The 25,972-nt window shown below is 39.5% G+C and overlaps 2 protein-coding genes across 4 annotated transcripts; one reads left to right on the top strand and one right to left on the bottom strand.

Annotated features, from left to right (window-relative positions):
* Positions 1-158: 158 nt before the first annotated feature.
* On the bottom strand, positions 159-8,294 carry LOC146479875 (NAD-dependent protein deacetylase sirtuin-3-like). Its single transcript, XM_085110737.1, has 7 exons — positions 8,212-8,294; positions 5,975-6,377; positions 4,676-4,908; positions 3,836-3,936; positions 3,161-3,211; positions 2,451-2,567; positions 159-1,410 (listed from the first exon to the last, which is right to left on the bottom strand). Exons 1-7 carry the CDS (start codon positions 8,240-8,242, stop codon positions 664-666), a joined length of 1,683 nt encoding a protein of 560 aa, XP_084966863.1. The 5' UTR covers positions 8,243-8,294; the 3' UTR covers positions 159-663.
* LOC146479876 (uncharacterized) lies at positions 8,273-25,662 on the top strand. Of its 3 annotated transcripts, none has more exons than XM_085110734.1 (19): positions 8,273-8,414; positions 9,250-9,389; positions 10,350-10,400; positions 10,815-10,859; positions 11,320-11,453; positions 12,675-12,834; positions 14,065-14,286; positions 15,790-16,065; positions 16,778-16,963; positions 17,077-17,123; positions 17,628-17,732; positions 18,992-19,125; positions 20,711-20,895; positions 21,005-21,088; positions 21,884-21,994; positions 22,235-22,539; positions 23,455-23,526; positions 24,305-24,483; positions 25,189-25,662. In XM_085110734.1, the coding sequence occupies exons 2-19, from the start codon at positions 9,290-9,292 to the stop codon at positions 25,304-25,306; spliced, it is 2,514 nt and encodes an 837-aa protein (XP_084966860.1). In that variant the 5' UTR covers positions 8,273-8,414; positions 9,250-9,289; the 3' UTR covers positions 25,307-25,662. The 3 variants fall into 3 exon arrangements, with proteins under 3 accessions (XP_084966860.1, XP_084966861.1, XP_084966862.1); XM_085110735.1 differs by having other exon boundaries at positions 15,793-16,065; positions 25,189-25,447; XM_085110736.1 differs by having other exon boundaries at positions 15,796-16,065; positions 25,189-25,447.
* The last annotated feature ends 310 nt before the right edge of the window (positions 25,663-25,972 follow it).

Genomic DNA, 25,972 nt, shown 5'->3' on the forward strand with positions numbered 1-25,972 from the left:
CAGTGAAGTGTAGCGTTTTTGGGTGAGTAATGCGGAATGATTTCACAATGATATAACCATGTTCAAAAGACATTCAATTGTCAAATCGCTTTGTAACGGGAATATGCAGCCTTCGTTTGTGAAATTTGCGCGTCAAGTTTGAGGCATTTCAACAAGTTGTGTGTGCCAAATTTATTTTTAATACTTACGGCAATCTCGCACTGCCGTACTCAGAGTAAACCCCGCTTTGAATACGTTCGAATCATGTGTTGGATATTCTCTGGGATAGTGTTCAAGAATTCCTCAATTATGTGATCTATACCGGTAATTTTAGAAAGAAAATACAAATATTTCAGTTAGCGCTTTTGTGCAATTTTGTAAACTCCGTCTCTTCTCTCTCGACCTTTTACAACTGCGACATCAAAATCTAATTTTGATTTATTTTAACTACACACTAGCCATCTCCAAATTCTCTGCTCTGCATCTAATCGACTGCAATCACTGCGGTATTCTCCTCCGCCCAAACTTCCCACTGGAAGTGTTAAAACTAGAAAAGTTGAAAGAGTGGTAAGTCAACTTCCTGTTGAAAGGATCCATTGGTCTCCTTCCCAAACACAAGCAGGACTATATATTGCGTTTTCCATGAAGTGCCATACCGCAAGACCATACAGCTGCTGACACTCTCTAATCATCGTCACTAGAGCTTTCACCCGCGGTTCCCGCCAAAAAACACCCTAAACCCATGCTTCGCTTTCCGAGGCCAAATCCAGCACTGGCAAGATCTTTACCAGGATCGATAACTTTGAAGTCTTCGCTCCGCTCCTCTGTGTTTAAGTCCTTCCTTTGCGTGTTCCTGAACGGCAGGAGAGGAGCTCTCTGCGAAGCTAAATTTTGCCGCATGGGACTTTCCCTTCTCATAAACAAGACGCTTTTATCAGTCCTATAAAGAACACCTTTTCCTCTAAAACCATTATTGGTTAAAGAGTGAAGTGTTCTGGTGCCAAACGGGCTTAGTCCAGACCCATTAGACACTCCATTGTTTTTCACACCGTGTGCATTGTTTGTCAGCACGCCGCTGCTATCCTTTTTCGGTTCAGTGCCATTCTGTACAACCTTGTGTTTCTCCTCTGCGTCTTTCGTTTTCCCAATACTTTTGGCGAGCTCTTCAGAAGCTTTACTAACATTCCCATTCATAGTTGATGCATGGCCCTTCCACTTTTCTGTGGCACTGTTCATGATGGCCTCCATTGAATCAGACCACCCCAAAAGGTTCACAAGTTTCTTTACACCTTCAACGATGTCCCCTTGCTGGACAATATCATTGGATCGCCTCTCCCAGCGCCGTGAGAAAGGCCCTACAATCTCCCTGTTTACAAGAAGGCGTGGCGTGGAGCGATCTACCGCACTTGCTATCCCGGCAAATGGCTCCACCTGATAAAATAACAGAGTATGTGAAAGAAATGTGACGTTATTTCCAGCCTAGTGAATAAAATTAATGATGGTCGTATCTTTTCAGTCAGTGACGCAGGCATACTCGGAAAAAGAAAATTCAAGTTCTTCCAACAGTAGTCAAACCCATAACCTTCCGATTACTAGTTCGGATGTTCTACCACTGAGCTAAGTGCTCCCTGGCTTAGTGGTACTGGCTGACTGAAATACAATGTGACCTCTCAAAGCATACCTGCCAACCCCCGGAGTACAAAAATCTTGAGACGTCTAGAAATCTTCAGGGGCAGCCAGCAGAACCTTGTCAGCAACAACGAAGGGCCTCAGAGGGCCGTGGCATAAAGGTTATATTTACGGCTTCAGTGGGCGGGGGGGGGGGGGGGGGGGGGGTTGGGACCATTTAAATTTGATTGCTCTGTTTTACGTTTTCCGATCGAGAACAGCTCAAATAAGAACACTCAATCCACTTCTTGTTTTATTTCCCTTTTTGACAAAACGAATTAAAGATAATATTCAGTTTGAAAAAGGCCACGGCAAGTATTTCCCGGGATATTTGGTGCTTGAAACGGGAGACCGCGAGATTTTATGAAAAACTTGGAGACTCCGGGGAAAACCGGGAGAGTTGGCAGGTCTGCCTCTGAGCTGCGTATTGCATGGTGTATCGTTGACTGCTTACAAACACTTCCTCCCTTCTGTCCTCGTAGTTCAGTCGGTAGAGCAACGGACGATCAAATCCGTAGGTCGTGGATTCGATTCCTGACGAGGTCGGGGATTTTTTCCTTTGCCTCGTGCGATCTCCCCTTTCCTTACTGGGGCTGACGCTCAGTGGGAAATTCATGGGTTTATTAGTGCTTTAACAAACACTGCAGAGTTAATTCTCTGATCCATCATTTGCGTCCTTAGTGCTAGCAGCACAACATTCATTTGTACCCTTAACCCCTAGACATTAACAAAGACATGATATCAAGTCAAGAGTAAGTGTGCTACCTCACTTTAGCTCAATGACAATAAATTACAAACCTCACCTCTAATGACGTTCCCATGATTAAAAGGAGATCGCATTTAGGAAAATCCACCACATACGAGTAAAATCTCTTGGGCAAGTCCTCACCAAAGAAAACAATGTCTGGCTTAATAACACCCTGAAAAATAACAATTCAACTTCATCTGAGTAACCTCAGAAGACTCTTTTAAACAAAAATACTTTTTTGATCTGTCAACAAGTTCCCATGATTAAAAGAAGATCACATTTAGTAATTTTAATCCAAAATATAATTCATTCATGAATAAAATCTCTTGGCAAGTCTTCACCAAAGAAGACAATGTCTGGCTTTATAACACCCTGAAGAATAAAAATTCAAGTTCATCTGAGTAACCTCAGAAAAACTCTTACCAAAAATGCTTTTCGATCAATCAGCTGCCATGGGAATTAATTTGCTACTAACCGATAAATCCACTACAAGGAAAAAGATGGTGGCTGTACATTTAACCACAATACCTTGCAAACCTATTACAGTCAATAGGCACATAAAAAGCCATGTTTTTGCGAAATTCATCCCCATACTAACAACACTGTGATACCAGGTTTGAAGTTTTAAGAACTTTTCTTTACGTTTTTATCAGCGCTTTTGGGGTTTTCGTATGCCAAGAGTTATGGATAAATGTACCAGTCACCATCTTTTTCAGTACGGTGGTTACTCAGAGACAGTTTTAAAGACTACAGACTATGACTCACTGTGCATCTTGGGCTGGAGCATCTAGGAATGTCTCCTTTCATGACCGTTTTCTGTGTGAAACAGACAAGGACGAGGGAATTTAACAAAAAATGTGATAAAGTAGTGTTGAAGCATGCTCAACGTTTGATCAGGGCTCTTTGATTCCATTTACTAAAAAAGTATGATGGCAGGTTTAAATGGTGCTAAATGTAATTTAGGCAAGGATAAACTCAAGACAATGCTGGCCAGCAGTCTACTCCCTTAATATAGGCGGGGCGGCCCTAGGGTTTTGCAGGGCCTCAGTAAATTTACAGCTCCCCTGTTGATGTCAACCATTTTGCTCATGTTTTGCCGCTTGTACAGTCGCAGAAAAAAGCTTTGCTCCCATCCCTCCCCTCCCTCTGGATAAGTATTGGTAAGTATTCAATATTCCACTGAGTATTCAGTGTAACGGTGCCTGGGTGGTTGCCACTCACAGGGTTGTCATGGTTACCCTTCACGCATGCTTGCGGCTCCCCACAGACCTTACAGGCACCTTCTCCACACTCATCTATTGGTGACGAGTTTAACATGCAATGCAATCACTGGTTCATGTTTAAAGGCAGTCACACTTCAAGGCTATCCCAGCTGCCCCATGTGAACAGAACTTAACGCACCTACTATTGTCCAAACAGCTAAGAGTATTTAAATCTCACCTTTATTTGTTCTCCATCATAGCTCTTATGACATCTAATACATGAGGCTGTTGAGAATGTCCCATGAGCCTCCACAAGCTTTGCTGCTGGTATGTCAGCCACTAATTGGATCAAATTAAAAATAAATAAATAAATAAAAACAGTCAGCTAACCAAGTAAAAAACTGATAAAATTTGCCAAACAAAAATGTATCCTTGTGTTGACATTCACAAAGAGCTTTGCCTTCTAAGACTTCCAAAGAAGGAGAGGGAAGTCACCGAGGAAGTAGAAGAAGCCGCCATATTTCTTTACCAAGGATATGGTTGTGGAACTGGTCAAACCCTGTGAAACTCGTAAATTCCAATGGGAAAACGGGACTACCTTTTCAGTAGTTCAATTCTTTATGGAAATTTTCCAGTGGAATGAACCAAAAAAGCATGTTCCATTTACAACCCAACCGGAATTTCCAGAATCTCTTGGTAAATGCAAAATGCCCTATATCTCTGAGGTTGATCAGGCACGTGGGAAAGGAAACTTTCAAATTAAGCAGGTCGTACAGTGAAATACAGCCTGCAGAATTGACCAATCACACTGCACGTACTAACTGAGAGATATAATAAATCATAATAAACTGCACCACAAAAAAAGATTGCTCAGTAGTCATAGCTTAGATGAATTTTAAGGAAGTCTTTCCAAAAGTGGTCATCCATGAGTATCTGGACACCCTCCTGACTTAAATGTTGTACTCAGAAACTTTTAGTGAACTGTTGCACCTTAGGATTTCATCCTCAGACTGAGCCACATAAAAAAGAGTAATAATTGCATATAAACTGTAAGATAGTACATTTGAATCAAGCTTACATCTTTCAAGCCCATCAATGTTCTGTGTGTACATTCTCAACAGCAGTCCCTTGTCGTGAAGCAGCTTCACAAAGTAGTGTACATAGTTTGGTTGGTAATTCCCAGGATACAAACTCTGGGCCAGACAGAAGAATGGCCTTGGGTCATACCAAAAGTAGTCCAAGTCAAAAATGGCTGTCGGTTCTGGAATTTTGTACTGCTGTAAGTTATCATAAAGTCCAGTTCCTGGTGTTCTGCATAAAAAGGGGAAATGCATTTCTGTTAGTTCAGGGTGAATGGTTAACCTCAAGAATATCAGCAGTTTGCTACTGTTGGCAACTGGAAATGAGGCCAACTAAACAGAGGTCATCTGCATAGTCAAGAGAAAGCTCATAATCAGCCAAAGCTGTGTTCAAGGTCCCTAGTAATTGAAGGGAACTTTACTGATAATCATTTACAATAATTTGTTATTAGTCTTTATTGTATATGTTATCATAAAATTGTTGAATCTGATTGGGTTATTACTCATCAATGATTGAGTGTTAAAAGACAGTGCAGTCATCATGTATGTGTAACTGAATAGTATGCATCACTACATGCACTGCAATCCTGTAAATTCTAAATAGCACTCTGAATGTCTCCCCCCCCCCCCCCCCAGCCCCACCCTTCCCAAATATAAGCCATGGTCTGTTGTTGGTTGTTCTAAACTCTTAGCTTAGTGTTTCAAGTAATGTTTAAAAAACGAGCAGGAGTATTTTATCGGGTTTAAAACCATGAGGTGCAGTCGAGTGGTTTTAAACACCATAAAACACTTGTTGCGAGTTTTTTGAACGGCTTCAAAAAAATTCCTGGAAAAGCGTATGTCAATAGAGTTCATAAGAATTATGCTTTTGTGAACGTTGGAAATTAGCATACGAGAAAAACACCACATACTAATGAGGAGTGATTTATCAGCTGATAAAACACCACATACTAATGAGGAGTGTTTTATCTGCTGACAAAACACCGCATACTAACGAGGAGTGTTTTATCAGCTGATAAAACACTGCATACTAATAAGGAGGAGGTTTATCGATATAAAGTCACTGCACGTGATGTATTATCGACCATTTGATAGGTCAATGGCCTTATGAATGAAAACTTATGAAAACTGTTTTATTGCCAAACTAAATCAATTTTGAAGTGCATAATATTGCATTCTCTCCAATAAAAACCCCCTATGAAAAACAAAGTCCTTTGAATGAATGAATATTAATTAACTCAGGGCTTATATTTGGAATTTTATGTTTTAAATTAATCTTAAAGTAACCTTATATTTACCTGAAGTCAGGTATTCCACTAGGTGTACTGATACCAGCACCGGCCATAACAATGATATTTTTACATTTGTCCCCCTTGATAAGATTCACAATATCCTCCACTGAATTCACAGCAACAGAGCTAAGACCCCGCACATGGCTTGACTTGGGTTTCCTGGGGGATGTGCTCTTGGATCGTGATGGCGGATGAGGGCTGGGGGTTATTGAGAGCTTCCTAAATGAAGAAACTAATCTGGCATCTGAATGGCCTGTTGCCACCATGGGGCTAGTCTTTTGCTTAGATGGCTGTTTAAGGGGGCTGACTGTCTGTAATGATGTGCTGCTTGAGGATTTACGCACTGACGTTTTTCTGGGTGATGCCAAAGGCAAACTCTGACTCTTGGTGGATCGCATGAGAACTGTGGCTGAGTTAAGAAAAAAATAGATTCAGCAATAAATGTGTTAGCTTCAGCTTACTAACAATGGTACACATTCAATAAATTGGTAAATAAATTTTACAACTATTAAAATCTGTAATATATTGAATGATTTAGAATGCAAGCAAGAGCTATTATAATGAATATTATAGTTGAAGATTGTTTTATGTCTTAAAAGAAGGTTATTAGTTGAAAGTATTAACGTGATGATACACATTACAATCATAAATGCAACATTGCTGAGTTATTAAAAGTTGTTATCCTGAATGATGCAATTTGCTGTGGCAACACATTGTACGTTTGGTAATTTATTGTGAAGAACTGACCGTGAAGCCACTGTCAGTGGACAGGTAACTGCCACTCAACAGAAGGAATTTCAAGGAGCCCACAAGACTAAAAGCTGAGAAGTTAGGAGCCCAACATGTAAAGTGTTAGGTGCTGTTGCAAAAATTTTAGGTGCTCCTGTTAGGTAGCACCGTTGGTTGGAGAGAGGTGTGGAATTTAGCAAACAAAGTCATCATTGATTTTGGGCGAATAATTTCCAAAATTTTGTAAAACTGACTGATTAAGCATAAACTACTAACAGATTTACCAACATTGTAAATGGTTTGAACCCAGGAGTCATGTCATAAGTATGTAAATTATGATCATCCGGGTGAGTGTAGTCCTGAGAAGGACTGTTTGAGGTGACTTTGACTGACGTTTCCACAACCTGAGCGGAAGTCTGAAGATGACTTCCACTCAGGTTGTCGAAACGTCAGTCAAAGTCACCTCAAACAGTCCTTCTCAGGACTACACTCACCCGGATAATCATAATTTACGTACTTATGAGATTACCAACAGTCAGTCGTCTGTCAGCTGACAGCCAGCCAACAGGTAGTTGACATTTTCAACAAACCCTGAAAAAAATGTTGGTCAACAGTTGGCTAACAGTTGGTCAACAGTAAGCCAAAAGTTGGCCAACTGGTGGCTGACTTTTAGCCAACAGGTTACCAGTAGTTGGCCAACAGTTGGTTGAGGGAAGTTGTTTTCCATTATTTTACCACAAGTTTTTGATCTGTCTTCTATGCAACATGTTGCTGCAACAGCAAGGTTGCATAAAAAGCTGTTTGTGCACAGTAATGGGTGAAAAGTTGTCATTAAAGTCGTTGTCCCATGTGACATCTCCTTTATGAGAAATATTTTATCATGTGGCGTTTCATTCCAAAATTAACGTGCACGATTACGATTACATAACGATAACACAAAAATATAGCGCGCGTGCTGCGGTTACACAAATTGACTTAAACCTTAATTAGAAAAGTAAATAATTAATTAACATATTTACGACGTTGATCACAATGACATTAGCCAGTGCTCAAATTTTCGAATAAGCTGCTGTCAGAGTAAAATAAAGCTAACCGAAAGAGTATAACGAATGATAAACTTTCAATATCAGAAGCGTATTGGACAATTGATTTTATTGGCCAGGTCGCGCGCACGAAAAAGAACGCATGACAAAAATCCTGGAAGAAAGGCATCTTAGGTCTCTCACTGTTCACACTAAATGCTTTTCAAGCTTTTTCTAGGGAATGCCTTGTGTTTTCATCAATTTATAACTTTACACATGAAGAGTAAATTCACAAACGTAAACATTCCATGGAAAGCCAGTAACCAAGGAAGCAAATGTATACGCCACAGGCAAATGAATTTCTTTGGAAGATTTCACGACGATTACACGTAATCACGACAAAAAGCGTTTCCTTCAACTGCAGCACGGAAAGAGCAGTTAGATAATGACAGAATCAGCGACGATTTTAAGCAAAATCTAAAAGAATCCTACCTGTCCGAGAAAGGAATGCTCCAGCCGCCATCACACCGAACACTCATTAACGCGAGGAGTACTGGACACTAGAGGTTTAATTGAACGTTTCGCCGCTGACTACTAGTACCTTTGAGCCGAGTTTTCTTTAGCCGACTCTTCCGCCATGTTTGGCGTGGAATTTCAACAGGCGTGTTTGCTGGTTTTTAACCCCGATATAAAAGGTAACTTCGCTTTAAACATTGAAAGTAATAATGTTGTTTTGCATGTTCTATTTTACTAGTTTATTGTACTATGTACTCGTGCTCTGTTTATGTTTCAAACTGTCTTTAACGGAGTCCCCAGACTTGGCCTTATTTTTCAATTCCAGTTTGTTCATATTCTTTAGATCTCTTCCCTAACCAAAATACCGTTCAATTTGCTAGTACCGTGGTCATATTTGACAGCTCATTTTAAATGATCGTATTTAATACTAAGACATATAAGGTTAGCCCAACCTTGTTTGCCTTATCCCGGGCCTTTTGCTGTTGGACCTCGTACTGTCGAATTTCATGTTGTCGAACCTCTAGCTATGTAAATGTCAGTTGGTTTGACTTACACCCTTCCTCCCCACTGGGAAATAGGCCAGTGATTTCTCTCTTTCCTGGCCTTGACAGCTTTCTGCTAGGAGTGTAATGATCCACACACCCTTCAATTCAATTATGATTTGGTTATTGCCTTTCAAATTTGATTATACAGTAGGGGTGGGGGGGGGGGGGAGGGGGGTTGCACTTTTAATTTTATTGCTTGGCTTTTCAACACCTCCACCATTTTGAAAACGTGAGTGTAATTGAACACATTTGGATGGGTTTAGTAGGTACTAGAAAGGCATTTTTTCCTGCCACGTGGATATTGACAAAATAGCACACCACATTTTCCAAAAAATATCTTTTGAAGTTTTAATGATAGAATTTGCCAAAGTCTGAAGGTCAACATGGCTCTGATGTAAGTGTAGTTAATTAAAAATATTGGAATGGGATTTGCTCTTTATGAGAATTACATGGCTTAAAATGTTTGCAGATTAGAATGGAGTTTTAACAAGACTAAGTAACCCAGAGACATGGGTCGACGATCCAAGGAAAAACAACTTGTTGCTCAAGCTTCCCGAAGGCGAACCGTTCTACAAATAGACAGAGTTTCCAGACGAGAAGCTGGTGAAGGTAAGTAGAAGCACATATTTGCAAACCACCAATTTATTTTGCATCAGACATTTGCTTAGGGTAAATGAGGAGTAAATCGTCTGCTTACAGCTGTCACATTCACACACATGATTTCCGCAAGTCCAGTGTACAATGTGAATAATATTTTGTGTTACACATTTGAATGCCAACTTTATTTTTCTAATAACGGAGGTTTTCGATAAACAGTTTAAAACAAAAAAAAGTGAAGCAATGTTGACTGATGTTTCAATGACTCCATGTCATCATTTTTCAAAGTTGACACTGTAAGTCTAAATATGCGGGTAGCCATATAGGGAAAAGTGTGCGAAAGTTTAGTTGCAAGTGATGAAAAATATAATGTGAAATGCAGAGGGTGTTAATTGTGAGGTAAATAGTTTTGCTTCAAGGAGGCGGCGTGGCCCAGCGGTAAGGGTGCCGGACTTGAAATTCGGAGGTTCCAGGTTCAAGTCCTGCCTTAGCCATGCTTGTAAATAGCCAGCTGGTTTGCCTCCTGCCAGTTGGGATTTTTAACATGTTATGTTTGATTTGATTACTATTTGTTTCCCATTATTTTTCTGAGTGGAATGCCTGTAAACTAGCTTTGGGTAGCTAAGTGCATTACCACTATAAATAAAGTATTTATTTATTTATTTTTATTTATTTATTACAGATTGTATAGAATCCTTAGCAGTATCCCCATGTCCCCCCTCCCCACTCCACCTACATAAATGTGAACGTAAACATGGGGAATTAACTGAGAGATTAACTGAGATTGTAGAAATGCAACTTTGTATTCTAAAATGGTAAACAGGAAAGACTTAACAATACTCGTGCTCGAAAAAATGCGCGAAGAGTTCCCTGTTCACTCCCCTTTGTCATGTGACCTTGTTTATGTGTCCCATGATCCACTACATAAACACCCTATAAATTGTATTATTTTTTCCATTATTTTGTTTCTAGGTCCTTCCACCAGTGGAATAAGAAGAGCAGTCAATCCCAACAGTATCACAGGTAAGTTCTTTGGACATGGCTTCTTGAGTAAGAGCCAAACATATATTAGTTGTTCTGTAGCAACTAAAACAAAGAATTATTATTTTTATCGATAGTAATATTTGACTGAGAATTGAAACAGGAATTTGTTTAGGTTATTAGAGTGAGAGTGATTGCTCTGTGATACTTAACAACCCCTAATATCAAAGAACAAATTCTCCTCTCTTGTCCCCATACTTTTCTTATAAAAGTACTGTCGAAAAGTTTTTAAAATATCAAGAAAAGTAGGGTGATCATATCCTTAATTCTCATGCCCTCAGGTGTTGAATAAGCATTGATATTAGAAGGTGAAATTTAATGCTGATCACTGTTAGGACTTCAAAGGTTAACATCTATCCATTTACCTCAACTGTATATGTTTTTAACTGTCCATAGGTATTGGTTTGCTTGGATCGTATGCTGACCACAGTGATGAAGAAGGTAGGAGATGCGATTTATTAATAACATAAACTGTACAAATCCAATGTAATAATCAAGCAGCTCCATATGTAGTGTCTTAGCAGGTTTACAAAATATTGCAGGGTAAATATTGAGACTTACAGTGTAATAAGACATGATCTTTTGAATACCTCTTACACAAGGAAACCTGGCTACCAGGCTGCACTTGAAAGATTCAATGACCTAAAATAATCAGTGTTCTACAACTCTAAATTCAAGCAGATATATGCAGATTCTGTTGTGATTTGTACATATACAACAAACCTTTTAGTTTAAACCTACTCATCCTGAGGTACACATTCTACAATATTACTTCCTCACGGATTACTTGCAGCTGACTTAGATAGCATGCAAGGACGATTCGCTTTTTAGATAAGAAATGAAACTGGAACTGTGAAAAAATACAGTTGCAAGTGCAGTAATCATGTTTTTTGTCTTGTAGAGGATGAAGAGTACCAGGAAGATAACGAAGATCAAAATGGCCCTGCAAATGTGCATGACGGATCTGCTGTCCCCAGTACGTCATCAGCGGGACCGCACTCTGAAATTGATGCCAAACTGGCTGACTTCTTTAATGTAAGGAAATGACACAAGCGCAGGATTTTTTCAACAGAATTGAAAATTGTTTTTGTTTCTTTTGAAGGCTATGTTTCAAAGATCTTTTCAAATGTCACTCAACTTGTAAACAGCCAGTACAAAACTGTCAGCCAATACTGTGTTGGCAAGTGAACAAACAAACAAGCAAACTCCAAATCCAGATTGTTTGAAAAAAATTACCATTTGGAGCATCTTTTGTATTCTATTTTTTTAAAATGGAAGCTTGATTATCTCTGAAAAATGCATGTTTAGCCCCAATTTTCTTTTTGAATTGCATTAAAAAAAATCTTTTGTATTCTGTTTTTTAAAATGGAAGCTTGATTATCTCTGAAAATGCATGTGTAGCCCCAAATTTCTTTTTGAATTGCAGTAAAAAAAATGTATTCTATTTTTTAAAATAGAAGTTTGATTAACTCTGAAAAATGCATGTTTAGCCCCAATTTTCTTTTTTGAATTGCAGTAGCCCTTGCTAAGATCTTCTTTTCCCACTTAGCCATAAACCATGCAAAAACACCTTAGTTAGAATTAGTACACACCTTCCTTAAGAAATTTGTGGTTCTAGGACTATCCCAAGATGTACAGAACATATGCACAGTACTTAACAAAAGGAGATACCATTCTTAATTGCTTATTATCAGGGCTACAACAACAACATTGAACAACAACAATACTTCATTTCACCCCATTATTATTACAACAGAAATATAAATATATACATACAATAGCTGATAGGGGTGCTGGCTGCCCGAAATAACCTAAAAGTTGAAAATGCCAGGCAGCCAGCTGTAAGAAAAGATATTTAAATGTTAAGGTCAGGGACACAAGAACAAACACACATAAATACACATGAAAATAAAGTTAAACAGGGATGTAAATAATGGGTGGAAGGCCGACAATATAAATGTCTGGTAGTGGAGACTTGACTTTTCTTGATTTTGTCTGGCTGAAGACCCACATCTAACTCATTCTCTTAAATGACCCAAACTTTCTACCTTTGATCAACAAAATTTGGTTTGTGATAATCTTAGCTAAATTTCTGGGGCCACTTTAACAAAGCTCTCTTAAGTTAAGGTGAATCTTAAGTACTGTTTCTGAACAATGCAATACATACCTTTTTGTTAAGAAACGATATTTAAGATACATCTTAACCTAGAGGGGCATTGTGAATCTTGTTCCTGATTGTGGATTCTATTTCAACAGGAAATTGCATCTATGGATGCTGACACCACAAGTGCGGCAGATGATGTATCTGTAAACAGACAACCAGAAGAAGCTGTGAGTTCCACCACAGAAGACGAGCATCCAGGGATCTCAGCTGCAGAAGGTTATGAGCAGGGGGAAGACTACACTGGCAATGAAGGTATACTTGAAATGCTGTAAAATTTACGTAAGATGCCAATAACAATGAATTGATGTTGATTAAAGGGGAAGCATCACGCAAATTTGCTGTCATTTCAAAACCAAAAAATGTTTGTCTGTCAGCAGAAACAAAGAAATAATTGTCAAGTTTGTTATAAATTATCACCCCAGTGCAATAGAACTGTTGACTAGCGCCTCTGGCCAGACACAGAGTAGGTCGGAATGGATGGTAACTTGAAAAATGTTAGGTTAATGTGTTTCAACTTCTCGCATTTTTGTTTTCAAAATGCACTAGAACAGATCACGAGTTGTTCCTTTCAAGACTTGAGTTAATTTCTTTCCTCTCGTCATTCTAGAATTATTTGGCAGCTGATTGAAGATCTTATTTCATAATTTTTAACAAAAGATACCAAAAACCCCATGATACTTCCCTTTTAAGTAATGTGTGATGATGATGATGATGATGATGATGATGGTTGAGGTGACAGTACAGTGGTAGTGACAGTAACAGTGATGGTCTTGGTGGAGATGGTGATGTTGACGCTGACAGTGATGGTGTTTGAGGCTTTAGAGTGGTTTTCGATTGAGTGTTGTAAAACCAAAACCAAAGTTATTATCCTGGCCAATCAGAGCAGACACAAGCAGTGCAATGAACCAATCAAAATTCAAAGCAAGTACTTGTAACCAATGCCAAGCACAGGAAAATGTGTGAGAGCAAGTCACAATAATGTTGGTTTTGGTTTTACTTCTCATTGGTTGAGAAAATGGCGCACTTTTGTCACCCAATCACGAAACTTACTATTAAAGTGAAACAAACGAGAAACAACTGCTGCTACCAGTGGTCTTTTTGGACATTTTGCCACACCTCACACCACCTCAAGTCATGTGATAAAAATTAACATCTCACTACTTGACAAAGATTCTGCGAAGGAGTCAAAAGCTTGTTCACTTATTAAAATTTATTTTTGAATCCTTTTCTAAACTTCAAATGACAGGATCTGGAAACAATAATTGTTTCCAAGGACACTTTACCTACAGAAAAACTACATACAATGTAACTAGGTTTTCTCAAACCTAGTTACACTCTATGTAGTTTTTCTGAAGGTAAAGTGTCTTTGTATGATAAGGAACACAATAGAGTGAAAGCTAAAATTAATGGTGGTAGACTTCACCTTCCTATCAATAATAAAATTCAGTGTTCATCCATATATAAACCTTAATTTTTTCACAGTTGATATGTACCCATGGCAGGCATGCCTTGATGAAAATACTAACTGCTACTACTACTGGAATGTCGAAACTAATGAAGTGCAATGGCACCCCCCTGAACAGTTATCTGCTGCACCTGATACGCAAACCACAGATGATAGTCGCGCCACAGACAGACCCGATTACGAGGGTGGCAAAGAAGAGCCGGGGTATGAAGAAGATGATGACTTTGATGCAACTAAAGGTGATTACAGCTGAATACATTGTAAAGACATTGTATGCTTTGCTGGCCAGTTCTCTTAAGATGCGTTTTTCTGGTTGGCAGTAGGGGTTGACCTGCAACATTTGCAACACGGTACGACTTTGCCGCATGCAACAAGCTTACGACAAGCCTACGGCACGAATTGTTTCGTGTAAATCAAACCTATAACTCGCTTATGACTGTTGTGTACGTCACAAAAAATGTTGTAGGATTTTAAAAAATCCTACGACAATCATAGGTATAGGCAATGTTGAATGACAAGAGTTGTGTGTTATTTTTTTGCATGACGTGAGCAGCTCGTACTCTAGAAATTGCATGCGACAGTCGTAAGCAAGAGTTGTACCGTCTAAATCGGCCTATACATGGTTGGTCGAGGGAACAAAAGGACAAGCAACAGAACAATGTTCCCAACCCTAGAAAGCAATGCAGCTGCAGGTTATCAGGGTCTAGTGAAAATAGAGTTTTTGAAAGGTGCATGTCTACTGGGTGGTAGTAAGTGGGCTTATTTTCCAGTACTGGCAAGATTAAAATTTGCCTTAGTGTGTGAAGTGCAATGCACCAAGGAAGGCCATCTTGCTATTAAAAGAAAATTTTACAATTGAATACCCTTTTGCAAACATGGCTACATTTCAGATCTTTCTGCTTTACACACCTGAAAAGGCTTTGCTTCAAATTTTGTCTACTTAACTATTAAATTAACTCATAAAGCCTCCAAATCTCAAATACTAATAAATTTTACACCACCAATTTCATTAATGTTCCTTGGCAAAGTCGAAATACCGTACTTTGGGCCCCCTTTTGTGTGAAAAAAGGCCCTGTAAATATCAAATGGGGGCTTTCCCTTTCAGTAATAAGAATTATTAAAAACTGATTATTGATTATTGGATAATTCAATTCCACAATTTTGATTTTCTTAGCAGCCATGGTATATCTGACAGCCATTATACCATGCCCAAGAAATGGCGACCACTAAATGGTCTTCTCGTTGTTCTTGCAAAGCAAATTCAGCAAGATCTAGCAATATTTTGTGGTTGTTTTTAATAAAGCTACATGCATTATTCCACTCATGCTTGTTGGAACGCACGCTAGGGGAATAATAAATTGTTAAAATATTAATAGTAGCAAATCAGTTAAAAGTGATAAGCTTAGGCATGCAATAAATGTGCATAGAAGCTATGGCATGGTCAGGTGACTAACCTCTACTGGGTATCAATATATTTTAAACAAAACTTAGTGCTAGTGATATCAAGTACTTGTTTAAACTTTAGCCCACACTTATTTTGCAAGTATTTTAGTTTCATAATCAATGCCACTTCCATGGTAAGATACTCACCAGAAGTGAATTCCCATGGTCTTTGCTTAATTTGCAATGTACATGTACCATGGAGTTTTTCAGTAATCTTAATAAGGAGTGGCGCAAATTTATATCACTTGGCTTAATTAGGAGGTGGTCTTGATTGAAATGAATACCACGTCTTTTCTTAGCAGTAGAAAATGAAGAAAAACTAGACGATGCTTCTGACAATGGCAGCGCGGAGGCAAACTCAAAAGACAACAGTGACAATGAGCTGGATGGCTTTCAAGTGGTTGATTCATGGGAGGACCAAGATAAAAATACAGAAGTGCTAGACAAAAAGGAAGTGTCTGCGCGAAAATCTGAAAAACCTGATAACGATGAAGAAGTGCCCACAAAAAAGCCAAAGCTTGTGGACGTGGACAGTGAGGATTCTGATGACGACTTTGCTGCTCAGCTCTTAGAAGGTCAGTCAAAATACTGTCTTTGATAGTTGGTGTTTTTGCAGAATAGACATTAAAACTATAGCAGCAGTCCAATCAGACGTGCTATCTCGCAACACCTCCCAGTATTTTCTGAGCACAAGATCTCATTATAAGACGTGGTCAATCAGATACAACATGAACGGAACTTCAGAATTGTTTCTGGAATGTCTATTGTAAGGAGAAAAAAGCCAACCTGACAAATGATAAATAAACTGGAAGCTGTACCAATATTATTTTATAGTTTGTGGTTTTTCTTTTGGTTTAATCTTGCATCTGATTGGCTGCACATGGAATAAAATTTTAAACGTGACAAATAATTCAAGTGTTCACCGTTTGCTCAGTTGCATGTTTATTTCACCTCTCATTTGTATGTTGTTGTTGTTTAGATTTGTCTTTGGTTTTAAAATCATTTTGTCCTTAAATTCCTTTTAAATTATACGGTTGTATATCCTGTGGGAATTTAATAAAAAAAGGGGGGGAAAAGGAATATTATTAATCAACATTGCACTTTGTTGGACGTTGTAATGATAATTATTTGATGAGTAGAAAGTCCATTCATGCAGTTTAGAGGCAATTGTCCAACATGTTCTGACTGTTACAGTAAATATCTGACAAAAACAACAAGAATGAAGTCTTGAAGCCTATTGTAGAATTCACATGGTTGGATTTGCGATAGTTCCTTGTCTGTTCTTAGATACTTATGAGAAGGGAAAGCAGGACATTTTGGATGAGCAAAACATGGACTTGTCTGAAGACGAAAATGAGAAAAAGAAGGAGGAAGATGAGGATGTGGAAGATAAACCGCTGTTGCCACCTGAAGTGTTCAAACATCTGAAAACAACTGCTGCAGTGGAGAAAAACGAAGAAAAACCAGTGATAGGTATAGACAATCTCATTAGAAATTCATTGGGACAGTGTACACTCTTCTGTAAAACGTCATTTTACAATTTTTGTAGTAATTCTTCATTCAGTGTCCTGTTCTTTTCTTTGTAGAGGTGGAAAAGAAACCCAAGCACAATGCAGAAGAAGAGGACTACAGAGTATGTTACTGGTTATTCTATGGCTTACACAACTCATGGAGGTTTTACTGAAATCCAGAAAGACCAAATTACCTTTTTTGGTGTGAAAAATCTTACTCCAGTCACTGAGTCATATCCATGAACGCTAGTAAGCTCCTTTTGTTGTTCTCTCCAAACTCAACTCACTCAACTTGAAACTCGAAGCACACAACTTGAAGCTCTCAGTACTTGAAGTTTTTGAGTTTTGAGGACCAAGGATCAAGTCATGTCTTTTGAACTTTGAGCAACTGTCAACTTACATTCCACTGGTACCATGTTAATGTTGACTTAGTGATTATTTTGTAGCAATTCACTGGAACTTAAAAACTTGAATTTGAGAAGGATGTGATACTTCTAAACACATCTATTCCCAATTTCATTACACACATTGTATCCTCTACATTCATGTTTGCACATTAAAAATCAATGTTTTGTAGTGTAAGTGCACCTATAAGCTTAGGACAATTTTTTTTTTACTGTTCACAGACGCAGATCTTGGAGCTAACATCAGTGCTGACTAACAAGCTGGATTTTCTGGAAGTTTCTCGAAAGGGAGTGTCCAATTTGAAGATTCTTCTCATTGAAATGGAGGTAAACAACCCGTCATTATTAAAACAATTAAAATATTTATTTAGTGATTGTCTGTCTTCTGGTGATGGGTTAGCAGCAAATGTCCCAGAAGTGTTTTTATACAAATATAAAACATGCAGAGGGTGACAAGGGAGATTCCAGATCACTTTCATTTCATTGAAAATCACTTTACATCCAGTTAACCCCTTAAATCTCAATATCAACATTCATTTTCTCCATGTATTGCTTAAGATGTTAGTTTGGAGAATTTCTTTTTACATCAAGACATTATACTGTTAGTGATCATTTTCTTTATTCTTGTGACCTGCCTGTTTGACAAAGTAGTGACATTGCAACGAGAAAGTATATGCTGGTTGCTAGTGGGACTAAAAGTAGTGGGGCTCCACAAAAACACAGGTCCCATTTAGTGGATATGTATTAAACCCTTTCACTCCCAGGAGTGATCAATATGTAATTTCTTCTTACATTATTAATACATTGTCAACCAGACAGGTGATGAGAATAAAGAAAATCATCAACTAGGCCTTGTTTGATGTAACACTAAATTCTGTGAACTTACATTGAAAGGAGATGTATTGCAGCTGGTCAGTCAGGAGAATTAACATTCAGATTATGGGAGTGAAAGGGTTAAGGACAGTGCCTCCTTTTGCTACTGTACACACGTTCTGCACTTCTCGGGATGGTGTGAGAAACTTGGATTTCTTAAGGGTGGTGCCTAGTACTAATTCAAGGGTATTTTGCACAGTTTATGACTATGCTGGAAAAGATCCTAGAAAGGGCAACTGAAACCCAAAAAGAAAATTGGGGGTAACCACGCATTTTTCAGAGATAATTAAGCATCAGTTTGGAAAAAAAATATATTAATTCCATACATTGTTACATATTTTATTTAAAGCTTTTTAGAATAATAATTTGTTGTTGTTGTTTAATTATTGCTGAAAATACATGGCTACACCCAATTTTTGTTTCAAATGGTTTTCAATATCCCTTCCTAAGATCTGCTTTTCCTGCATAGACTGTTATAAACTGTGCAAAAATACCTCTGTATTAGGAGGCACTGTGCTTATTCCTTTAAATTAAGCCCCTAGATTAACATGCAGGTTCTCCTTATTGCTATTCATATATTTCTTATGGTACTGTTGGGAGAATTTTTATAAACATCAAAACACTTTTAGTTTGGTAATCTTTTTGTTTACTTTTTTCGTGAAGCACAAAAGAGTGTACCAGTGGTCCTAAAATTAAGTTTGTTTTGTCTGCAGACAAGAATCAGTGACTGGAGAGAAGGTGCTCTGGACAGCCGACACTTGGTCCAGAAGCTGTGTGAAGCAGACAGACAGCTCAAGCAGTACGAGGAGTCTGCTGCCCCCCCTGGCTGGACGTGCCATTGGGACAGGTACTGTATCAGTCTTGTGTTTTGCCAGGGGGGATAATCTTGCCTGTTTCCAGGAACAACAGGCTTGGATGAGTCATAATGAACTGTGCACTGATAAAGACTGTGGTAGTACACTGTACTATTTTCAAGTTCTCAGACAGTTTACAATGGATTCTTTGCAAATGTTTCCATTGGGTTCATCATCCTCTATTAAGAAGTTCATTGGTGTTATGATGTCTGGAAAATATAAACAAAAAACTACTGTAATCAACTTCAATGATGTGATCCTCGTGATGTTGTTCTGCATGTGCGTGTGTAGTGTTCTGTTGTTTGGTTTGTCAAAATGTCAGCGGTTGTCTCTGTTTTGTCTGTTTTTATGTTATATCCTTGTTATCTGGCTGTGCTATTTTTTCACTTTGTTTCCTTCAAAACTTTAAGATCTAAAAATGCCTTGTGTTGTTGTGATGTTTGTATGATTATTATGTTCTTGCAAGTCTTTGTGTGAATGTTAAAAACTGGTTTAATAGAGACCTGCTGTTAAAAGCCCAGTTGAGATTGATTTCACGACTTTTCCCAGGAGGGAAATTGAAGTATGTCCACCAATGAAAATTTAGTATCAAAAGTAGCCTTAGTATTGTGACCCATTTTCAGTATGTGTGGATAGTTCTGATTCTTTTTCTTCATAATGTACACTTTTCAATAATTCACATGAAGAAGGCCTCTAGAAATCCTCTGATTTCCATGGCAACATTTGGAGTAACAGAATGAGAGAAAATTTTATGCAGGGAAATTTTCAAGCAGTGGTCAAATTTTTCCCTTATCAAAGCTTGTGAGTAATCTTAAATTGAAAAGTGTATTTGTGTGTGTGTGTGTTTTGTCTTTGTCCATGTGTCTGTGTGTTATCTGTTTGTCTATCTTTGTAATTTGGCCTTGAAATCCCATGGCACGTCTGGGTACTGGACTCAAACCTCCTCGCTATCGAAAGCTCCTGCCGTCTGAGCAAGACTTAAGGCACAAGACAAGAAACAAAGTCGGACTAAAGTAAGGTCAGTGAAACTGTATGTATAAACACCTTGTACTACTCTTAACTAACACAAAGTATGGCTGCTTTTAATTACAGTGATTATGTGTATCTTTGCTAATGGATTCTTGAATCTAGTCTGGATAGATTACAAGGATTGGTTAGCAAAGAACTTGGGCTGAGCACTTGTATTGAACAATGAAGTCATCTTTGGGGATGCCTCTTCAAAATGGTGACCACTGCTCATGTTCAATGTGGACAACACTTCAATCGAGTGGACCTCTCGAAGTAAAATACCCCACTACAACGGGAAGGGGAGTTGCACCCACCCTCAACTTTTAGGCAAATGGAGAGCTGTTCCAAGCTTGTTCATTTTAGAGAGAGCATGTGCTCTTGAGAAATGTAATTAAAACAGCTTTTTTAATACTGGTAAGGGAACCAAAACACAATGACAAAAATCCCAACGTAGCTCCAGATGACATTCAACTCAATACAAGTGCTCGTCAGTTGTATGATAAGGAGAAGTTGTTTGGTGCACCAGTTCTCATTCTACTGTTCTTTTCCTATTTTTTTACCTTTTGACAGGACGCACAAACGTTACTACTACACAAGCAAGGTGACAGGCGACTCACAATGGGAATACCCATCAGAGGAGTTTGGTGGCGACATGGACGTAGACGCACCCTCAGAAGAGGCGCCTACATGTACGCAAATTTCAGTGGCGATAGAAACAAGTAGCCAGGGGAATGTTCCAGTCTGGAGCTATCCAGGTGAGATTAAGGACCTTCATTCCACTTGCTAGGGGGTTAACGGTTGAAGATTTGCATCGCACTGCCTGACAATAAATTGACTTGCGTCTTTGATGGTTTTTTCCTCCAGCGACATACGTGCCAATGGTTCAAGCACCTGTGATGCCAGTTGTCATGGCGACTGCTCCAGTGGTGTCATCATCTGTTAAAACAGGTATGTTGACAGAGCATTTTGCTGCTGGTGATCTTACGGGAGCCAGGCAATGGAGTGAGTCGTTCAATCTGCGTTAAAATGTTTTTGTATAATTTGTCAATCAATGGAATTGGAGAGAATACATCAGTAAATTCTTTTTACTGTTTCTCAATCAATTTTTGTTGAATTGTTTTGGTACAATTGGTCTGTCTTTTGAGCATAGACAAACTATATTGGTGGACTATCATCATCATCATCATCATCATCATCATCATCATCATCATCATTCTTCAGCCCCAACCGAGATAGAATTCACCATACCATGCTGGTAATCTTTGTTGCTCATTTGTTTTGGTAGCTTCTTAATTTCCTGTTTAGTGTCCCTTGCAATAGTATCCATGTCATTAGTGGGCCTTCTTCCTCTTTGTAGACATGGCAGTCTCCAAACAGACAACGTCTGAGATGACTCGGTCCCTTGCTCGGGAACAATGGTCAACAACGGTGGACTAAAGGGGATAGTAAAAAAAAATACTGTTGTCTGCAGTGGTGTAGGGGGGGGGGGGGGGGAAGGCAAAACAAGTTTGGTTAACACGTTTTATCAGCTGAGTTGATTATGTAAAATGGCCACCATAAAGAAATATAAGAGCTACGTCATTTCAAACGTTACACTCTGATGAAGGACTATTGCTTGAAACATTAGCTTTTGTATCTCTTCATGGTAGTTAATTTACCTTATCAATTCAGTTGATTATTGAACCATAATGTTGCTGGGCTGTTGGTTTTGTGTCTCACTCACTCTGTGCTGACTTGTTTCAGAGTCATTTGTAAACCCCCCTGTTCCTGGAACAGAAGATGGATCTGAAGCTATTCCGTTCACCGCCTCATCTTACTCACCTACAATTGATGAATCTCCTCCACCTCCCCCAGGTACGTCTTTTGTAATTTTTAAAATTGGAAGGGATTCTTGAGAATGACAGCCAAAATCTTTTGTTGTAGAAAAGGGATTGTATTATGAGATCAGATGCCCTTCTCACGTACGGGTTTTACCAACAAATCACTGAATTCGTTATGAGTTGCAACATTGAATATGTTTAGAACTCTCAAGGTAAAAATTATCGCCCTTCAGTAGATTCATTTTTCATTTTGTTTGCTTTTTTCGCAATACAGGAACAGATGACCTTCCTCCACTCCCCCCAGTGGAATCCTCTGCACCCCCACCCCCACCTCCTGAGCCATCAGAAGCTCCACCTCCACCCCCTAGGGAGGACAAGCCAGTAACTATTGCAGCTGTAGTTGCCAAGTCCTCATCACCTTTCGTCAGTGGACAGCCCACAGTTACTACCTTGGTAACCGAGCCTGCACCTTTGGCCAGATCTCTTGTTGATTACTCTGACTTGGACTCTGTTTCCGCCAGTCCTCCGCATCCTCTCGTGCCCGCGACAGTGGCACAAAGTACTGAGACACAGATACAGGTTTGTTCCGATATGAAGTATAAGCAAAAGGAAGAAAAAAAGGAAAGGAAAAATTATCCAGCTCACCACGAGTCTCTCACACTGTAATTAAGTCATTAGAGTACACATTGGTGTGCTGAAGGTCACGGATTTAACTCCCATCATGCATGCTCACGACAAAGAGAGGGTTAGGTCAGACAAGAGCCACAGCCGGCCTATAGCTAGGGCCGGAGCTTAAGCCCGATTCTGGAGCATGAAGCAACCAGTATAGTATAGTATAATATAGTATAGTGTAGTGCAGTGTAGTGCGGTGCAGTATAGCATAAAAGGGGTATTGCTACCCCCTTCCCCCCCACCCCTCCATGTGATCCTAGTTGAAGGCAGGGTCCCCCTCAGCAATTTGTCTCCGTTACGCAGTTGTACACCTGGAGTCTTCTCACAGTTAGCCACAAGTAGCCAGGGGAGTGTTTCAGTCTGGAGCTATCCAGGAGAGGAAGTGTTGAAGATTTGCATCACATTGCCAGACAATAAATTTACATGCATCTTTCATATTTTTCCCTCCAATTTGTCGCCGTTACCCAGTTGTACACCTGGAGTCTTCTTACAGTTTGTAGAGTGGGGAAGTATCCATTTCGCCAGGGCCAAAATTTACTGGCTGTGATTTGTTCCAAACACTCAAACTAGTTTGAACTAAGAGAACTAGTTCTAGGGACTTGAAATTTTCGTGAGAAAAGTCCCTGAAGTTGGGCGCCTACTGCGAGGAATTGTAAAAAATAAACCATTCACACACCAAATCAAACTGTCTCTGCAACAAGTCGCCTCATATTTAAGCTCATGGGACTTAACCCCGGGACGTAACCTTCCTTTAAGTCCCTGCAAGGGGAGGAGGAAGGTTTAATATAGCTTTAAAAATGTCTTATTATATGGTGCTTCTAGGAGACATCAGATGTTGGATTGCCTTCTCCTTCAGGATTACCGACTAAAACTAAAGTGAAGAAAAAGAAAAAGGTAAAATAAAATATAAATCAATCTATTTAAATACCAATGTATTTAGCGCATAGCACTAATAGGGGACACTTTCCAGATCGAAATGGAATTTAGAAGTGTTGGTTTTTGAGGAGAGGGGAAAACCAGAGTACCCGGAGAAAAACCTCTTTGTGCAAGGGCAAGACCCAACAACAAACTCAACCCACATATGACGCCAAGTCTGGCAATCGAACCCGGGCCGCATTGGTGGGAGGCGAGAGCTCTCACCACTGCGCCATCCCGGCTCCCCACAAAGATTAGTCTTCTAGTCTGCTAGTTTCGTTCATAGCTGCTCTCCCCGCCTGCGCAGTCGTCATTTGATGGCGATGCAAATAATGGCTGTGTGGAGATTACCTGGCGTTTTCAAGTTACTAGACGTTTGTTGACTGACTGTAATGGCTTTTTTTTTTCAGCCCGTTTCACTCAAAGTTGTTTTCAGCCCCGTGATGACGATGAAATTGCCAAATAGGCCATTTCCGAGATGGTTTGAACCTCATTATGAAAGCGAGGCTTCGTACGTAAGTTTTTATTATGAAATTTAGTTTTTATTCATGTGCAAACAAAACTAATTTTCATTTGCAAAGCTTTGCAAATTAGTTTTGTTTGCTTATGAATGAAAAACACTAAATTTCATGGTAAAACTGTGCACCCAAGCCTCGCTTTCATAATGAGGTTCAAAGCAGCTGGGAAATGGCCTGTTTGGCATCAATAGTAAAAGAGGAGTACTGACAAATTTTTATACCGTTGTTGTTTTTCCTAGGCGTCGAAAGTAGGAACGTCGCTGCTTTCGTCCAAGGCGCGAAAAGTTTCGTCTCTGGTGCAGAAGTGGAAGAGTGTAAAACAACAAGAAGAGCCTGTACTGGACATGAGTGAAGAGGAAGAGGAGGAACACGATCCGGTTAAACAAATTGAAGACTGGAAGAAGGAGCAATTGGCAAGGTACTGGACGCATTGAAAGCCGTGGCGTTCACGCGGCAGTATTAAGTCCACAAACTCGTGTTGACAAAGCAGCTTGGCAAGTGTGAACGAGCAGTGTGCTAACACGTTAGGAAACTGAATGTGAATATATGAAATGAACTAGCCTGTGAATAGGTTCCCAAGTGGGGTATCGGACGAAAAGGAAAATCGGCGAGCCGGGTGAGCGGAGCGCGGGATGGGGGCGAGGGTCATGGGTTCCTGTTCGTCGGTATTTCATGTGTGTGGTTCAATTCATATATGCCTCACTACAACATACCACCCTGCTAGCGGAGCGTTTCTTTCTTGCAAGTTTTTTTAGCATGTACGAAGTCGTTTGCGTCTCTGGTATTACGCGTAGTTGGCTTATTTAGCGTTCCCGAGTGAGTTTCTCTCGAGAGACGCGAACGACTTCGTACATTCTAAAAAGCTTGCCAGAAAGAAACGCTCTGCTAGCAGGGTACAACACGCGGATTAATTTCTGCGCGCTCTCATTGGAGGAAACACGTCACGTGGTGCGAAATCGAATGCAAAATCGAACGAAGCAAAAAGTTATACGTTTTGATCTTTACTATATTAATCTAATCAGTATAACGATTCGACTAAACTAGGCAATTTGCATTTATGTACGTCTAATTACACGTGGAACCCGCCTTGCGTTTTTAATTATGCTGTGTATTCTCCCCCCAGTGGACAAGCAGCTTACAATCCCAACTTTCAAGAGATCAAGGGAGACTGGAGAGAGCGCATCCGTCACCGCCAAGGCATGACCAAGAGTGGGGCTGCTGCTGACCACAAAGACACGTAGTCGCGACACAGTGAGGAGTCAAGGTTTTTTATCATTCTCTGCAAAACTGTCGCGTCTTGGACCTAGGTGAAATCGGCGCACGGGCTTGTGTGCAAGCGTTCCTTGGTCGGTTTGTTATCGAAACTGAAGGAATAGAGATTTGTGCATTCCGATAGACTTCCATTGCGTCAAATAACATCTGAGATAAAATTGTTTAGATTATTATATAAAGTAGTGTATATGGCTAAAAACCGCCGCGTGTAACAAAAGGTTGTGTTGAAGCGTTTGAGTTGCGGAAGAATTCAGCTACAAGTTACAGAAAGACTTGCTGACCGCAAAAGTCTACGAGAACAATAAACCGCTACTCGTTTTGCTTATTTCTCTGTGGCTGTGAAAGAGATGTGATGTTATGTTATGTTATGTTATGTTGAATAAATGGTAGAGGTATTTCTTCAGTCAGTACAGTGACACAAGCCTAGGCACAGGTAGTATGCAGGATGTTTGTCCCATGAACCTAGTTTAATGGCCTTAGCTCCCACGAGTCTCCTGTAGTTCAGTGGTAGAGCATCCGAACTAGTAATCGGAAGGTCTTAGGTTCGACTCCTGATAGGAGCACTCGGATTTCTTTTTTCCGAGTATGCCTGCGTCACTGACTAAAAAGATACTTCTATCCCCTGAAAAATATGT

Source organism: Pavona decussata, unplaced genomic scaffold (assembly GCF_977016875.1).
Source record: "Pavona decussata unplaced genomic scaffold, jaPavDecu1.1 SCAFFOLD_58, whole genome shotgun sequence".
Taxonomy (NCBI): Eukaryota; Metazoa; Cnidaria; class Anthozoa; order Scleractinia; family Agariciidae; genus Pavona; species Pavona decussata.

Bases quoted from the DNA above. Each gene is read 5' to 3' on its own strand.
- LOC146479875 (XM_085110737.1), bottom strand. From the start codon at position 8,242: ATGGCGGCTGGAGCATTCCTTTCTCGGACAG. The intron at 6,378-8,211 runs GTAGGATTCTTT...TTCTTAACTCAG, and splicing joins AGCATTCCTTTCTCGGACAG to CCACAGTTCTCATGCGATCC. The intron at 3,937-4,675 runs GTAAGCTTGATT...TGATCCAATTAG, and splicing joins CATTGATGGGCTTGAAAGAT to TGGCTGACATACCAGCAGCA.
- LOC146479876 (XM_085110734.1), top strand. From the start codon at position 9,290: ATGGGTCGACGATCCAAGGAAAAACAACTTGTTGCTCAAGCTTCCCGA. The intron at 10,401-10,814 runs GTAAGTTCTTTG...AACTGTCCATAG, and splicing joins CAATCCCAACAGTATCACAG to GTATTGGTTTGCTTGGATCG. The intron at 21,995-22,234 runs GTACGTCTTTTG...TTCGCAATACAG, and splicing joins ATCTCCTCCACCTCCCCCAG to GAACAGATGACCTTCCTCCA.